The following is an 18202-nucleotide window of genomic DNA, read 5'->3' as shown; positions in this document are numbered from 1 at the left end:
GGCACTTGCGGTGGCGTTCTCCCCAAAACGGCGTCCAGCTGTTCTTCCACGGACTCACAGGCTGGTTGACCCTGAGGTGACGGTAGTCCAGGGGATCCTGACACGCCCTGCGGTGGCAACCATCTTCTGGGCTCAGGCAAGCTGTACATGGGAGTAAAATGGTTAAGCAATGGTTCCGATGCTGCCCGCGCCGTGTCTGGGGAAGAAATGAGAGATAATGGGTTTGTTACTGGGGGTATGGGAGCGACAGGAGTTGCTACGTCCCCTGCTGGCGCCAGATCTCGGATCGAGACCGTGTCCTCTCGCCCGTCAGGGTATGCCACATAGGCATACTGAGGGTTGGCGTGGAGGAGATGGACCTGTTCGACCAAGGGGTCGGACTTGCGGGCCCTTACATGTCGCCGCAGGAGGATGGGTCCTGAGTACGTCAACCAAGACGGTAAAGAAATCCCCTAGGAAGACTTCCGAGGGAATGAGAACATCCTCTCGTAAGGAGTAGCATTGGTTGCCGTACACAGGAGGGAGCGAATAGAGTGAAGCGCATCAGGGAGCACCTCTTGCCAACAGGAGACTGGAAGACCTTTGGATTTCAACGCCAGTAAGACAGCCTTCCAGACTGTAGCATTCTCTCGTTCCACCTGTCCATTACCCCTAGGGTTGTAACTCGTGGTCCTACTAGAGGCAATCCCGTATGACAGCAGGAATTGCCTCAAGTCATCGCTCATGAACGACGAGCCCCTGTCACTATGGATGTAGCTGGGGTACCCGAACAGGGTAAAAAGATCACGGAATGCCTTGATCACCGTGGCAGCGGATGTATCCGAGCAGGGGACAACAAAAGGGAACCGGGAGTACTCATCGATGATGTTTAGAAAGTACACGTTCCAATCTGTTGAGGGAAGGGGGCCCTTAAAATCAACACTCAGTCTCTCGATGGGACGAGTGGCCTTGACCAAATGTGCCCGGTCAGGTCGGTAAAAGTGCGGTTTGCATTCCGCACAAATCCGACAGCTCCTTGTTACCGACCTGACGTCCTCCACCGAGTAAGGCAGGTTGCGGGCTTTTACAAAGTGGTAGAACCGAGTGACCCCAGGATGGCACAGATCATTATGGAGGGCGTTCAAACGATCCTCCTGAATACTAGCGCATGTTCCACGCGAGAGGGCATCCGAGGGCTCATTGAGTTTCCCTGGACGATACATGATATCGTAATTATAGGTGGAGAGTTCAATTCTCCACCGCAAGATCTTGTCATTCTTGATCTTGCCCCTCTGCGTGTTGTTAAACATGAACGCCACGGACCGCTGGTCCGTGATCAGGGTGAACCGTTTTCCCGCCAAGTAATGGCGCCAGTGTCTGACGGCCTCCACAATGGCCTGGGCCTCCTTTTCCACCGCTGAATGCTGAATTTCGGGGCCTTGGAGGGTGCAGGGAAAAAATGCGACGGGCCTGCCCGCCTGGTTAAGTGTGGCGGCCAGGGCGAAATCAGATGCATCGCTTTCCACCTGAAAGGGGATGGACTCATCAACAGCGTGCATCGTAGCTTTCGCGATGTCGTCTTTCAATTTCTTGAAGGCCAATTGGGCCTCTGGCGTTAGGGGAAAAGTCATGGACTTAATAAGCAGACGGGCTTTGTCCGCGTAGTTGGGAACCCACTGCGCATAATAAGAGAAGAAGCCTAGGCATCTTCTCAGTGCTTTTGCGCTAGCGGGCAAGGGAAGTTCAGCAAGGGGGCGCATACGGTCTGGATCAGGGCCAATGACCCCGTTTTCCACCACGTATCCTAGGATGGCTAAACGGCGCGTACGGAACACACACTTCTCCCTGTTGTAGGTCAAGTTCAGGCGAGATGCAATGCGTAAGAAGTTCAGGAGGTTTGTGTCGTGGTCCTGCTGGTCATGGCCGCAGATGGTGACATTATCCAGGTACGGGAAGGTAGCCCGCAGCCCGTTCTGGTCCACCATTCAGTCCATAGCACGCTGGAAGACCGAGACCCCATTGGTGACACCAAAGGGAACCCTGAGAAAATGATACAAGCGACCATCCGCCTCAAAAGCCGTGTATTGTCGGTCCTCTGGGCGAATGGGGAGTTGGTGGTAGGCGGACTTGAGGTCTATGGTGGAGAACACCCGGTACTGCGCAATCCGATTGACCATATCAGATATGCACGGGAGAGGATACGCATCCAGCTGCGTATATCGGTTAATGGTCTGACTGTAGTCAATGACCATCCGGGGTTTGTTCCCGCTCTTGACCACCACAACCTGTGCTCTCCACGGACTAACACTGGGTTGTATGATCCCTTCTTTGAGGAGCCGCTGAACCTCAGATCTAATGAAGATCCGATCCTCAGTGCTGTAACGCCTACTTTTAGTAGCGATGGGCTTGCAGCCTGGTACCAGATTCTGAAATAAGGAGGGTGTGGTGATCTTTAACGTCGAGAGATTGCAGGCAGGGCGCGTTGGGCAATTTGGAGGCTGCTGCTGTTTTCCCACTGCCAGTGAAGGGAGTGGCCCACCGTACTGTAGGATTACACTCCTCAAGTGGACCATGAAGTTTAGTCCGAGAAGTATTGGCGCGCAAAGATACGGCAACACAAGGAGCTTGAAGTGCTCGTAAACTGTGCCTTGTACTTTCAAGGTTACCACGCAACTCCCTAGCACGGCAACAGACCAGGATCTTGATGCCATAGAGATTGTCTGTTTGGCAGGTTGAATCTGGAGTCCACACCTCTTCACAGTGTCTGGGTGGATAAAGCTCTCAGTGCTCCCGCTGTCAAACAGACAATAAAGCACATGATTGTTTACCTGGATATTCATCATTGAACGATCGAGTCTATGAGGCTTGGCCTGGTCCAGGATGATCGACGCCACCGTTGGTTCATGAACGCCACTGCAGGCAGCTGAAAACGATGCGGAGGACCCCTGCTGGTCGTTCGTGGTCAGTGTCGACCAACATGGCTGCCCCCATGAATCGCACGTGGGTGAGGGCGCCAAACTCCGCGACCCCTGGTGGTCATACTCCTCCGACTCCGTCGACCGTAATGGCGTCGTCCTGGCCTCGCATGTGGACGGACCCCGCGACGACTTCGACGATGATGATGATCCAAGCTCCGAAGAATCGCAGGCCGCACTGCCGTTCCTGGGTTTCGATCGGCACACTTTTGCATAATGCCCTTTTTTACCGCATGCGGTGCACAATACCGCTTTAGCGGGACACTTTTGCCGGGTGTGTTTTGCTCCTCCACAGAAATAGCACCGCGGGCCGCACGGGGCTGCAGCCGTCGTCTGGCCCGAATGGGAGCACGCCATTACACAACATTTCGAACCCGAGGGGCGAGGAGGGATTTGCGACTGCTCCTGCCACATTGTCTCCACGTGGTCCTCTGGATATAAGACTAAGCTCTTTGAAGCTGACTCGAGCATCTCTGCTAACTCGATGGCCTGGGTAAGATTAAGGTTACCCTTTTCCAACAGTTTGAGACGGATGTACGACGATCCGACCCCGGCCACAAACGCATCTCGGGCGAGGTCGTACATGCTCTGCTCAGCCGACACAGCTTTGCAGTCACAGCCCCTGGCTAGCTGTAAGAGCTCATTGGCATAGTCCTCCATCATTTCGCCCGACTGCCGTCGTCGAGTGGCGAGGAGGTAACGAGCGTGTATCTCGTTAGGTGGTTTTGTATAGCGCTTCTTTAGAAGCTCGAGGGCCTTAGGGTAATTAGTGGCCGCACGGATCGCGAGGTAGACTGTGTCGCTTACCCTCGCATGGTGGACCTGGAGTCTGTCATCATCTGTGGTGACCGCTGAGGAGGCTGCTAGGTAATCTTCGAAACACTTCAGCCAGTGGTCGAAGGTGTTAGAAGCGCCCACCGCACGTGGATCTAGCGTCAGACGTTCTGGCTTGAGAATTTGCTCCATACTCTTCTTTTTTTTTCCGTCGAGAGTTTAATAATAGTAAATAAAATTGATGCACATCAATTTAGACACGAGGCTCGAAGCTCAGTAAATGAAGGCTTTTATTTACTATTAATGAAGCTATCAGAACTTATGTACACTATCCCAGACTGAAGGGGTCCCGGCCAGAGCAGGGACTCTTATACCTCTCCCAGGAGGCGGAGCCCGACTGGGATGTGCCACAACACTATCATACAAAGGTGTAACAACCCCACCCTAACCCAACAGCAACAATAGCACAATCCAACAGTAACATATGTACATCCTTGTAGTACTGGCCAGCCCCTGGCTCAGCACTATCCAGTGGGAACCAACGATGGTTCACCACAGGAAGTTAGAGACAGACCTGAGGAAAAGAAGAATAGAAAATGATGCTGATAGAATGAGGTGAAGTCAAGGTGGGAAGAGACTTGCGAGGAGCACAAATACCCTTGTAGATCAATTGAGCTGATTGGTTTGTTTCCCTGTGAATTCTGGCTGGGATTTTGCCGCTGTTCCTGCCAGCGGGATCTTCTGGTCTTGCCAATTGCGAGCCCACTCCCGCCACTGGGTAACCTGTGGCAGAGGGTGCAAACAGCAAGAAAATCCGTTCACAGCGGTGGGACTGGAAGATCCCGCCACCAGCCAATGGTGGGCCACCTCTGTCACCGCAAAACACACCACACGGGAGGTGGGGCAGTGGGGAGATCGTACAACCCAGCCAAATATTCTTTCTAATGGCTTCAGTTTCCAACCAAGCTTTCAACTCCTATTTACAGCAACAGAGTCATTCCCAGTAACAGACTGGGGCTGTAACGATACTGTAACGGGGGCCACTGTGAAAATCAGAGACCTGGGGTTTCTGGATGGTTTTGCAAAACTGATGAAACCACCTCAATCTGATTGGCCATCAGCTCTCCAAGGCACGTTGGCTACTGCCAATCAAAGCTCATTGGAGTATAAAATGGCAGCAGGCTTGTCGGACTCAGCGGGGAGGTGTTCCCGAACCCCACGCCATCCGGAAAATTCAGACCTATAGCTCGCAGGCTACAGCTAATACCCATACCTACACTATAGTCACTGCACAATAGCAGCAAAGACAAGACCCGGGATTCTCCCAAAACAAAACTAAGTGCCCGACGGGCGGGAAAACGGGAGAATTTCCCACCTGTTTTTTGGGCGTACTTACCTGAATGAATCTCAGACACTGTGCAACGCAGAGTACCTCAGACTGATTCACGCTGAAAAGTAGAGGGCGGGGCCTATTCCTGCCTGAGAGGCTGGCAGCATAGTGCTGAGCAGGCCACTGTGCAGGCGCCGACCTGTCCGTGGGGAGATCAGCACATGCTCACTAGTCCCCCCTTCACCAGCTTCCCAAGCACTGACCCCCAATTGCTGGCTGTCCCAGAACCTCCCCGATCGTTGGCCTATCAGACCCCCCCCCATCCTGGGCAAGCCCTGATCTATCCCGCTACACCCAATGGCCAGCCCCAACCTACCCCCCCATGTAAGGTCTGCACCCCCCACCCCCAACAGCCAGGCCCGATTGCCCTCCTCCCCCCCCCTCTCCCACCAATCCTCTTGCAGAGTGCCAGCAGCTCCCCCCCACCACCGATTACCCCCAATAGGCCCCACTCCCAGTAGGTGGATTGGCCATGCCAAATTGCCCCTTAGTGTCCAAAGATGTATGGGATAAGTGGATTGGCTATGCTAAGTTGCCCCTTAGTGTCCAAAGATGTGTAGGAAGGTGCATTGGCCATGCTAAATTACCCTTTAGTGTCCAAAGATGGTTAGGTTAAGTGCATTGGCCATGCTAAATTACCCTTTAGTGTCCAAAGATGTATAGGTTAGGTGGATTGGCCATGGTAAATTGCCCCTTTGTGTCTAAAGATGTGTAGGTTAGGTGGATTGGCCGTGGTAAATTGCTCCTTAGTATCTAAAGGTATGCAGGTTAGGTGGATTAGCCATGATAAAATGGTTATGGGGATAGGGTGGGAGTGGGCCTGGGTGGGTCAGTGCAGACTCAATGGGCCGGATAGCCTCTTTCTGGGAATTTCATTTGAGGATTTGATTAAAACAGGGCTGAATACTTGAAGGGAAAGGTCTCTTCAATGTGACTTGTAGTATATTTAAGGGAAAATTTGATGAGTATATGAAGATGAAAATAAATGAAGAATGTGTTGATGGCGTGAGATGAAGGAGGAGGTTCATGTAAAGTGGGGCCAAGTGGCTGCCTCCAATCAACAATTCTGTGGTGCAAACTCAAACTAATTCAATGGGTGGGAGTTTATAACCTCGCTCATCCCGAAACTGTAAAATCCCACCCAAGGTCAATGGACCTTTCCATGGTCTGCCCCTCACCCGCTCTGATTGTCGTGGCGGGCGGGATGGTAAAATTCCGGTATATGACTCCTTATGTGCGCAAGCCAATGGTGCCTAGCCATTGCACAGAGCCCAACTCTTCTTAGCTTCAACTAAAACTGAGCCAGTGAGAACTGAACAAACATCACCAAAGTCCCAGATCAACATAGGCTGCTTGGCACCTTTTTGAGAGAGAGAGAGCTGACTGATGGTGATTTAACCTGAGGGTCACCACACAAGGGGTAAGGTCAAGAAGGCAGGGCTTTCATGAGTAACATCAGCCAGTGTAGGAATTGAACCCACACTGTTAGCATTACTCTGCATCGCAAACCATCAATCCAGCCAACTGAGCTAAACCGACTGAAATATCTCACAACAAGCTAGGCCAGTTAACATTTGGGTGACTTGTGCCACCCAACGTTTGTTGTTTGTATACGATTTGAGAATTAGATAAGGTGGGCCGCTCTGAATCAAGTTTGGCAGGGGATAGAATGGGCCAGGAATGGAAATCTAGGAGGGTGGATTTCAATTTTGACTTCAAGCTAAATTTCCAAGGCTGTACAGGTCACAATTGGAAATTTTAGGTGCCCAATTTCACCACTGAATGGAGCCGGAATCTTCCGGTCCCACCCGTGATAGAAAACATGGCGTGGAGGACGGAAAAATTAGAGAGGCAGCCAGAAATTTATCTGCCTTTCAGAAAATCCTGGCCAAAGTGGAATACTTGACAAATGTTCAACAATGAAAAACTAAACAGGAAGTTTATTTATTAATGTCACAAGTAGGCTTACATTAACACTACAGTGAAGTTACTGTGAAAATCCCCTAGTGGCCACACTCCGGCGCCTGTTCGGGTACACTGAGGGAGAATTTAGCATGGCCAATTCACCTAACCAGCACGTCTTTCAGACTGTGGGAGGAAACCGGAGCGCCCGGAGGAAACTCACACAGAAAAGGGGAGAACTTGCAAACTCCACACTGACCCAAGCCAGGAATTGAACCCGGTTCCTTGGCGCTGTGAGGCTAACCACTGTGCCACCGTGCCGCCCAAAGAAACAGCAGGCAAATGAGACTGCGGGAGAAAACTTTAACCTGGTGTTGTTAAAACTCTTACAAGGTCATAGCCACAGAGAATCAAATTTACATTTTGCGATTGGAATTAATGAGAAAATATCCAGTTGCAAGTGAGTAAACTGAATATATACTGAAAACATAAAGTATATTGGGAGTAGCCCAGATAGCCAGGCTAATGGACTTGGGTTCAAACCCTAGATGGTGGAATTTGAATACAATGAATAAATCTGGAATTTAAAGCTAGTCTCCATAATGGCGACCATGACAGCTATCGTCGATTGTTGTAAAAACCCATCTGGTTCACTAATGCCCCTTTTGGGAATGAAATCTGCTGTCCTTACCTGGTCTGGCCAGGTGGTGGACTTTTAATTACCCTCTGAAGTGGCCGAGCAAGACACTCAGTTCAAGGGCAATTAGGGATGGGCACCACTATACTCAGCGACGCCCGTGTCCCAGAAAAGAATAGTGACATAAATCATTGCAACATACAAGGACTCGAATAAAATCATGAATTTAAAATGATATCTTACTGAACTTAGACTTTGGGGCAGAAATTTCCACCCCATATTGTTCTATTGAAAGGGAATTGATTAAAGTAACGCATTAGCTTAAATGGTACGATTAAAGATCCTTCCATTCACTCTAAGCTTCCTCAGAAGGTGATGGAGGCAGGGTCATTGAATATTTTTAAGGCGGAGGTAGATAGATTCTTGTTGATCAAGGGAATCAAAGGGGGGAGGTAGATGGGAATGTGGAACTTGAAACACAAACAGATCAGCCATGCTCTTATCGAATGGTGCAGCAGGCTCGAGGGGGCCGAATGGCCTACTCCTGCTCCTATTTTGTAACTGACAGGATGTCCTACTGTGTGTGTTGTGGAAAACACGACTCAGAGTGTGCTCGCTGTGTCTTATATTTTCTGATTGTGCTTGAAAAATAGTGAGAACGATTCAACAATCACAGGTATATTTGTTACATATTTTACAGAAGGAAGATGGCACATTCTCAGTAAGTGGAGATATGCCCTTTCATCAGCATGTAGCAGCCACAGTTTTAATCGTTTACTGCACCATGAGCCTGGGCGTTCTGGTACCAAACGGTAAGTCCAACTAGTGTGTGAGCTGGAACCAATAGGCCTCCCCATCTCCCCGTGTCTGCGTGGGTTTCCTCCGGGTGCTTCAGTTTCCTCCTACAATCCAAAGATGTGTAGGTTAGGTGATTGGCCATGCTAAGTTGCTCCTTAGTGTCCCAAGATGTTAGATTAGGGGATTAGTGGGGTAAATGCACGGGGTTATGGAGATAGTTGCGGGGGGGGCGGGGGGGGTCTGAATAAGATGCTCTTTTGGAGAGTCAGTGTAGACTCAATGGGCCAAATGGCCTTCTTCTGAACTGTAGGGATTCTCTGGATTCCACGGAACAGTACTGGAGTGATTTAATATAATGGGGGAACAGGCTCGGGGTCGGGGGGTAGGTGGGTTGGGTGAAGGGGTGCACTGAATCGCTTACTCCTGGTTCGTACATTGGTACGCAACAGGGGTTTCTGTTTAACCCTAACAACACACTACAACACCAAATATATATCTGTACTTGATCCATAACGTGTGAAGCCTTGCAGGTAAGAGGTGAACTTCACAACATCGAGCATAAGGAAAATATGACAAAAGGACCAGACAGGAGAGAGAGAGAGTCCAAAGATGTGCAAGTTAGGTTGATTGGCCATGATAAATTGCCCTTTAGTGTCAGGGGGACTAGTAGGGTAAATATGTGGGGCTACAGGGGTAGGGCCTGGGTGGGATTGTGGTCGGTGCAGACTCGATGGGCCAAATGGCCTCCTTCTGCACTACAGGGATTTAAAAAAAGTTTAGAAACACAGCAAGTTGTTATGATGTGGAATGCATTGCCTGAATGGGTGGTGGAAGCAGTTTTAATAGGACTGTCGAAAGAGAATGGGATCGATATGTGAAGGGGAAGTAATTTGCCAGGTGATGTGAAAAGAGCAGAAACTAATCGGATAGAAGCAGCAACCAGGACGACACAATGGGTTAAATAGCCTCCGTCGTGCCCTGTGATTCCAGTAAAGCCCAAACACGTCACAATTCAGGAGAATCTCTTTTCCTGCTTCTTATGAACTGCATTTTGCCGATGGCTGCAAGTACAGAACATAAAGGGTTATTCAAGCTCCAAGTTAAAGGAAGGACATGTCCGATCTGTACACCCCTGACTCCAGCTGGATTCTGATTGCCCTGCCTGTGTTGTTGGTTTTTTCAGTGGAGACTGTGTTAGGAATAATGGGAACCACCATGGGGAGCTTCATCTGCTTCATCTTTCCATCTGTGATTCACGCTAAACTGCAGAAACATACTTTCACAGGAAGAGTGAGTATAACTTGATGACGTTGTTATGCTCTGAACCTTAGCAGGTTAAGATGGTCATTTACTATTACACATTCAGTGGTTACAGCTTCCACCTTCACACCTCAATGGACTTTATTCCCGTCAGGCTGTTCCTTAACGTCAAAGGGTTAGATTTTCTTTGCTAGTCACCTGGTGGGATGATTTTTAAAATACTAAAAATCTGAATTGCAAACCCATGCCGCCTACTTCCAGTTTCAATGGGAGGCAGGACAGCGGGCAGGCAGAAGGCATGTTGTCAATTTAATTCTTATTATGATGTTGCATGCCTCATATTTAACCCATATTTTAAACTTAACCCTGGCTCCCTCCTGCCCTCAGAAAACACAATGGCTAAAGGGAGGTGATGATGTTGATCCGGGAGCGAAGTGCCTTTCCATTTAGAACTGGATCCAGTTTACCTGCTTTACCATCTGTAACCAGACACCACTTCCTACTCAGACCTCCCCAACCCCAGCCACCTGGCTGGTTCCTGGCTTCATATTCCGAATGGTTTCTGTTCCGCAGCTTCCCTGATCTCCCCAGGCTCCAAGACTCCAATCTTCCTCTCCCCTCCAGCGTCCCCAATCTTCCCCGGTTCCCCTTTACTCCCCGATTGCGGCCTAGTGCTGAACGCCTAGTGCTGAAGGCCTAACCACCTGACAGCCAACTGCCTCTCAATCTGACTGTCAGCGGTCAGGTATCGGAGACAAATAATGATAATCAAATCCTGGCAGTAAATCCGGCAGGTCCTTGGGGAAACCAGTTCCTCTGGGTTTCTCGAAATATCAGTTCCTTCCTGAGCCCCTCCTTGTTTCAGAACTGAAGAATTCTCTGCTGGATGTTGGGCTTTAAATTTGAAAAGTCTCCTTGGCATAATTCTAACTTCAGCCCACCAAATCAACACCAAACGATTCCGTGTTGCTCTAACCTGTACTTTGGGGCCAACCTGTTACTCGGGAGCATTCTACTGCGTTGTATTTACAGTCATGATGTGGAGATGCCGGCATTGGACTGGGGTAAACACAGTAAGAAGTTTAACAACATCAAGTTAAAGTCCAACAGGGTTGGATTTTAACCTGGTGTTGTTAAACTTCTTATTGTATTTACAGCACAGGAACACAGCATAGGCCCAACTTGTCCGCGCCAATGAACGCAAGCCACTTCCTACCTCTACTTCATTTCACCAGTTTATCAACATACAAATAACAGCAGCAATTCTGGCATGAGTTCAAGGTATAAAATTGCACACCAGCATATCATTTACTCCTTGAATCGTTACCCTGGCTTCCCGAGATGTGGCTGGCTGAGGATCAGAGTAAACAGGCCTGGAGATGAGGAAGAGCAGGAAGAGGGACCCCACATCAGAAGGGTAAGGGTGGAGGTGTGCGATGATGCAGAGGTGCAGTGGGAAATCTTTATGACAGAGAAAAATAAGGAGTCAGAAGCTCCGCAAACAGAATGCTAAAGGTGCAAACAATGTGGACCAGCTTGAGATAGTGTCCGGAGGCCGGGCGGGGCGGTGGGGGGGAGGGGGGAGGAGTGGGAGAGGGGATTGGAAACGGTGAACCAGATATGGAGTCTGTCATGGAGGTCAAATACAATAGCCTCAATCTGTCGGTGCAGACTCGATGGGCCAAATGGCCTCCTTCTGCATTGTAAGATTCTATGATTCTATGATCATGGAGGCAAGACAGGGGGCTGAGAAAGGGTTGAGTTGAAGGTCCCCTTGTGTGCAGATGATAGCACCAACAGTAAATGGCTTCCTGGAGTACTCGCAAGATTATGGTCCTGGGGTGGGAACAGAAGCCATTGTTGGAGTTGCTCTGGTGCTGAACAGGCAATAGGAATGGAATCAAGGGAGGGTGGTCAACTGCATTGAACAAGGAGAATGATGTTGCTGGCACTACGGTCTGGGAGGCTGACATTCATTAGGAGTTCCTTATTCACGGAGCAACACGGGGTTTAGCATCACTCATGTCCAGCCTCTAATACCAAGGACAAGTCATTGAATGTATTCAAGAAAGAGATAGATAATAGATTAGATTTTAATGGCAGCATGGGCTATGGGGAGCAAGCAGAAGATGACATTGAGATGAAGGATCAGTCATTATCATACTGAATGGCAGAGCAGGCTCAAAGGGCTGAATAGCCTACTCGTGCTCCTAGTGTCAATGTTTGTAATAACGATTGATGAGTCAATATGATGTACTGCTTTGATCTTTTTGACAATCACTGATTACATTTGTGATTTTGTACAACTGACATGGCGTGGCACTGTGTGGAAAGTGTGCTGAACCTGCGCTCCTAGGAACACGGGAAAGATAACAGGAACTAGAGCTATTGTCCCAAGCTGCCTTCTTACTGGGCAAGCAGCATTGCACTGGGGCCTCCTCTGCTCAGAATAGATGATGTGAAGGCTCATACTCAATGATCAGGGAGTCCATGCTGGGGAAATACTCACTCTATCAAACATTCCCAGGTCAGATAATGGCATGCGAATAATACTCAAGAAATCATTCTTTGCTCTTCCCTGACCTCAGGACCGTCCCTCGGGGCAGCAGGATAATGATTCCATGAAGCAATCTCTTCAAGGAGCAAATTATGTTTGTCATGGTGGCAAAATGTTTAGCACTACTGCCTCACAGCGACAGGGACCTGGGTTCAATTCCAGCCTCGGGTCACTATCTGTGTGAAGTTTGTATGTTCTCCCCGTGTCTGCGTGGGTTTCCTCCAGGTGCTCCAGTGGTCCAAAAGCTGTGCGGGTCTGGTGGATTGGCCATGCTAAATTGCCCCTTAGTGTCCCATGATGTGTAGGTTACAGGGATTAGCGGGGTAATACATGGGGTTATGAGAAAGGACCTGGGTGGGATCCTCTGTCGGAGGGTTGGTGCAGACTCAATGGGCCGAATGGTCTCCTTCTGCATTGTAGGGGTTCATGATTCTATAAATCATAAGATGTCCAAAGATATGCGGGTCAGGTGGATTGGCCATGCTAAATTGACCCTAGTGTCAGGGGGACTAGTAGGGTAAATGTGTGGCGTTACTGGAATAGGGCCTGGGTGGGATTGTGGTCGGTACAGTCCACAGGTTAGGTGGATCGACCATGTTAAATGACCCCTTTTCTGTGTTGGGTAGGGGGATTAGCAGGGTAAATACGTAGGGAAAAGGTTTGGGTAATATACTCTATCGCAGAGTTGGTGCAGACTCGATGGACCAAATGGCCTCCTTCTGCACTGCAGGGATTCTATTCTATTCTATGATATGCAATTTCATACCTTGCCAGACCTGCTATTGCTATTCATATAGAATCATAGAATATTGACAAGCTGAGATGAAATAAAGATGGGAAGAGACTTGGGTATAGCACGCTCATTGGAATGGCCCTCTTTGGCCATATGGTCTGTTTCTGTGTTGTTTCCATGTAACAGATTGGTCCAAGATGTTCAACGCAGAACAGTTCAGTGTTGATTGGTGGGCGGAAGATGAAATTATGCCGGGAAGTTCATCGCATTTTACATCCCAATATCCTGTAGGGAACTCACTATTTGCCTCATCAATAAAATCATTGACTTAACTCACTGTAATTAAACACTCAAAGCCATCGAGTGAAACTATGGCTGAAATTCTCCGACCTCGCCCGCAGCTGGGATTTTCCAGTCCCGCTGCTGTGAATGGGATTTTGGCAGAGTGCCGAATTCTCCGTTCTCGCTGGCAGCGGTGGCAGGGAGTCCAAGGCCGGAGAATTCCGGCCTACGTTCGGATATTGTAGGATTGAGAAACATCTCCTGTTTTGAAGCATGTATTGTGGTCAATATCAGTGCGGTTGAGAGGATCTCAATTGAAACTTGGTCTTGCAGGTTGTTCTGGGAGTGGGAATTCTCCTCCTACTTATCCGTGCTTCCAGTATCATTAACCTGAACGGGGAGAAATTCAATTTGCAGCCGGTTCGGAAAACCTTAGCGGCTGATGAATCAGGAATTGCAAAGCCAGCATTTAGAGATAAAGGTAAAATAATGGTTCCATTTTTATTGATGGCCATAAAACCATTTTCGACTGTCGTAAAAACCCATTTGGTTCAGGAAGGAAATCTGCCGTCTTTAACTGGTCTGGCCTACATGTGACTTCAGATCCACAGCAATGGAGTTCTACAGAGACCCTCACCCTCAGATACTGGGGTACAGGTCCACAGTGACCCACATCCACAGATACTGGGGTACAGTTCCAGAGTGACACTCACCCTCAGATACTGGGGTACAGTTCCAGAGTGACCCTCACCCTCAGATACTGGGGTACAGTTCCATAGTGATCCACACACTCAGATACTGGGGTACAGTTCCACAGTGACACTCACCATCAGATACTGGGGTACAGTTCCAGAGTGACCCTCACCCTCAGATACTGGGGTACAGTTCCAGAGTGACCCTCATCCTCAGACACTGGGGTACAGTTCCAGAGTGACCCACACCCTCAGACACTGGGATACAGTTTCACAGTGACTCACACCGTCAGATACTGGGGTACAGTAGCACAGTGACCCACTCACACAGATACTGGGGTACAGTTCCACAGTGACACTCACCCTCAGACACTGGGGTACAGTTCCACAGTGACCCACACCCTCAGATACTAGGGTACAGTTCCATAGTGACCCACACCCTCAGATACTAGGGTGCAGTTCCACAGTGACCCACACCCTCAGATACTAGGGTACAGTTCCACAGTGACACACACCCTCAGATACTGGGGTACAGTTCCACAGTGACCCTCACCATCAGATACTGGGGTACAGTTCCATAGTGACCCACACCCTCAGATACTAGGGTACAGTTCCAGAGTGACCCTCATCCTCAGATACTGGGGTACAGTTCCATAGTGACCCACACCCTCAGATACTAGGGTACAGTTCCAGAGTGACCCTCATCCTCAGATACTGGGGTACAGTTCCAGAGTGACCCACACACTCAGACACTGGGATACAGTTTCACAGTGACCCACACCCTCAGACACTGGGATACAGTTTCACAGTGACTCACACCGTCAGATACTGGGGTACAGTAGCACAGTGACCCACTCACACAGACACTGGGGTACAGTTCCACAGTGACCCACACCCTCAGATACTAGGGTACAGTTCCACAGTGACACACACCCTCAGATACTGGGGTACAGTTCCACAGTGACCCTCACCATCAGATACTGGGGTACAGTTCCATAGTGACCCACACCCTCAGATACTAGGGTACAGTTCCAGAGTGACCCTCATCCTCAGATACTGGGGTACAGTTCCATAGTGACCCACACCCTCAGATACTAGGGTACAGTTCCAGAGTGACCCTCATCCTCAGATACTGAGGTACAGTTCCAGAGTGACCCTCATCCTCAGACACTGGGGTACAATTCCAGAGTGACCCACACACTCAGACACTGGGATACAGTTTCACAGTGACTCACACCCTCAGACACTGGGATACAGTTTCACAGTGACTCACACCGTCAGATACTGGGGTACAGTAGCACAGTGACCCACTCACACAGACACTGGGATACAGTTTCACAGTGACCCACACCCTCAGATACTGGGGTACAGTTCCACAGTGACCCACACACTCAGATACTGGGGTACAGTTCCACAGTGACCCACACCCTCAGATACTGGGGTACAGTTCCACAGTGACACTCACCCTCAGATACTGGGGTACAGTTCCATAGTGACCCTCACCCTCAGATACTGGGATACAATTCCACAGTGACCCACACCCTCAGATACTGGGGTACAGTTCCACAGTGACCCACACCCTCAGATACTGGGGTACAGTTCCACAGTGACTCACACCCTCAGACACTGGGGTACAGTTCCACAGTGACCCTCACCCTCAGACACTGGGGTACAGTTCCACAGTGACCCTCACCCTCAGACACTGGGGTACAGTTCCACAGTGACACTCACCCTCAGATACTGGGGTACAGTTCCACAGTGACCCACACCCTCAGATACTGGGGTACAGTTCCACAGTGACTCTCACCCTCAGATACTGGGGTACAGTTCCACAGTGACCCACACACTCAGATACTGGGGTACAGTAGCACAGTGACCCTCACCCTCAGACACTGGGGTACAGTTCCACAGTGACCCTCACCCACAGACACTGGGGTACAGTTCCACAGTGACACTCACCCTCAGATACTGGGGTACAGTTCCACAGTGACACTCACCCTCAGATACTGGGGTACAGTTCCACAGTGACCCACACCCTCAGATACTGGGGTACAGTTCCACAGTGACCCACACCCTCAGATACTGGGATACAGTTCCACAGTGACACTCACCCTCAGATACTGGGATACAGTTCCACAGTGACACTCACCCTCAGATACTGGGGTACAGTTCCACAGTGACCCACACCCTCAGATACTGGGGTACAGTTCCACAGTGACTCTCACCCTCAGATACTGGGGTACAGTTCCACAGTGACCCACACACTCAGATACTGGGGTACAGTAGCACAGTGACCCTCACCCTCAGACACTGGGGTACAGTTCCACAGTGACCCTCACCCACAGACACTGGGGTACACTTCCACAGTGACACTCACCCTCAGATACTGGGGTACAGTTCCACAGTGACTCTCACCCTCAGATACTGAGGTACAGTTCCACAGTGACCCACACCCTCAGATACTGGGGTACAGTTCCACAGTGACCCACACCCTTAGATACTAGGGTACAGTTCCTCAGTGACCCACACCCTCAGATACTGGGGTACAGTTCCACAGTGACCCACACCCTCAGATACTGGGGTACAGTAGCACAGTGACCCACACACTCAGACACTGGGGTACAGTTCCACAGTGACCCACACCCTCAGATACTGGGGTACAGTTCCACAGTGACACTCACCCTCAGATACTGGGGTACAGTTCCACAGTGACACTCACCCTCAGATACTGGGGTACAGTAGCACAGTGACCCACTCACACAGATACTGGAGAACAGTTCCACAGTGACACTCACCCTCAGACACTGGGGTACAGTTCCACAGTCATTCAGCACTCTCAGGTAATGGGGCGTGGGTGGGGGGATAGGCAGAGGGGCTCTCGGGGAAGTTTGCTTTATTTTGCAAATTGTCGCTGAGTTTGACAAAAACATGATTAAAAATATGTATAAAAGTTTTGGATCCCAGAAAAAAGATTTGGAATTTTAGTTCGAAAAGGTTGACAGAACTACAATTCAGTGTAGTTTTAAAACTCATTCTGTGCAGCCAGACACAGTAGGCTCAGGAATGTAGGGACGTAGCAATAGGGATGGGCCATCCTGCCCCTGGAACCTGTTCCGCACCTCTCAATGGGATCATGCCGGATATGTGTCTTAACTCCTGCCTTGGTTCCCTATCCCTGAATAAGTTTATACCTTTGTTTAGTAAAAGCATATCATCCTCCGTTTTGACATTTTGTGTTAATTGCCTTGTTGCTACAGCAAGAGCTACGGATTGTCACTACCCTTGGAATGAAGAAGTGCTCTCTAACAGCTCTTCTGAATGATCTGATCTGAAGAGATGATCTTTTGTTCTGGACTCTCCCATTTTGAGGTTTGACTCAGCGAGCAAGTTAGCTATGAAAATGCATTAACATTTATATACTTCCCCACCCCACCTGCAGGTCCAGTCTTACCAGAATGGATGAATGATGATGGAGAGAGACAGCTTAACCGAAAAGGCCGAGGGCTTATCCAGAGCCCAGGTGAAACCAGTGCCAGCCCTGTTGTCAACAGAGAAGCTGCCGACACGGAAGAAGCTGTCCAACTCCGAGACGCTGGGAGCAGCACAGAGGAAAGATTTAAGGAACTGAGAGAAACAGAAAGGAGAAAAATGCTGAAGATTTTGTCAGAAATCAGGCAAAAGGCAAAACTTTCCAAACCACCCACAGGCAGAGCACACACATGGGAATGGTCCCCCAGTGAGACTGTGCCAGCTTTAAATCTGAAAAGGAAAGCAGAGATGGAAACTTAAATGTACCGCTCCGGCTAGTTTTTCATTTTAGCATTAACTGACTTTGGAAAGGTTGAAAGCGTTAGAGAAAGAAAAGGAACACAATTTGCCTTCCGTACCATAAAACTCCAGTTGTTCGGTAGCTGCTGGAGATTGGACCCAATTCATGTGTCAAGAGTTCCACTGTATCTTTTTCTTTTAATTGTCTTGGACTGGAAGTAAAGGCTGCATCCTTCCAGGAGAAGAGAACAGGGGTCATCTCAGTGTGCTGGTCTCCAAGACAGTGACTTACCACCTCTGATCCTGACTACAACAGCAACCTGGGGCGTCACGGTAGCACAGTGGTTAGCACTGCTGCTTCACAGCTCCAGGGTCCTGGGTTCGATTCCCAGCTCGGGTCACTGTCTGTGTGGAGTTTGCACATTCTCCTCGTGTCTGCGTGGGTTTCCTCCGGG

General features: G+C 49.5%; 1 protein-coding gene across 1 annotated transcript in view; it reads left to right on the top strand.

The window, feature by feature from the left end:
* LOC144510363 (solute carrier family 38 member 10-like) overlaps positions 1–17908 on the top strand; it is a 56210-nt gene extending 38302 nt beyond the window's left edge. The window contains exons 9-12 of the mRNA XM_078239803.1: positions 8358–8469; positions 9639–9745; positions 13621–13768; positions 17419–17908. Of these exons, the coding sequence (XP_078095929.1) occupies positions 8358–8469; positions 9639–9745; positions 13621–13768; positions 17419–17768 (717 nt within the window). The 3' untranslated portion in view covers positions 17769–17908. The remainder of the gene's footprint in view (positions 1–8357; positions 8470–9638; positions 9746–13620; positions 13769–17418) is intronic.
* Positions 17909–18202: the final 294 nt, after the last annotated feature.

The sequence above is a fragment of the Mustelus asterias genome, chromosome 23, assembly GCF_964213995.1.
Source record: "Mustelus asterias chromosome 23, sMusAst1.hap1.1, whole genome shotgun sequence".
In the NCBI taxonomy this organism is placed as follows: domain Eukaryota; kingdom Metazoa; phylum Chordata; class Chondrichthyes; order Carcharhiniformes; family Triakidae; genus Mustelus; species Mustelus asterias.
Note: the sequence above shows the minus strand (reverse complement) of the source record. Positions and strands in the feature narration are given on the sequence as shown.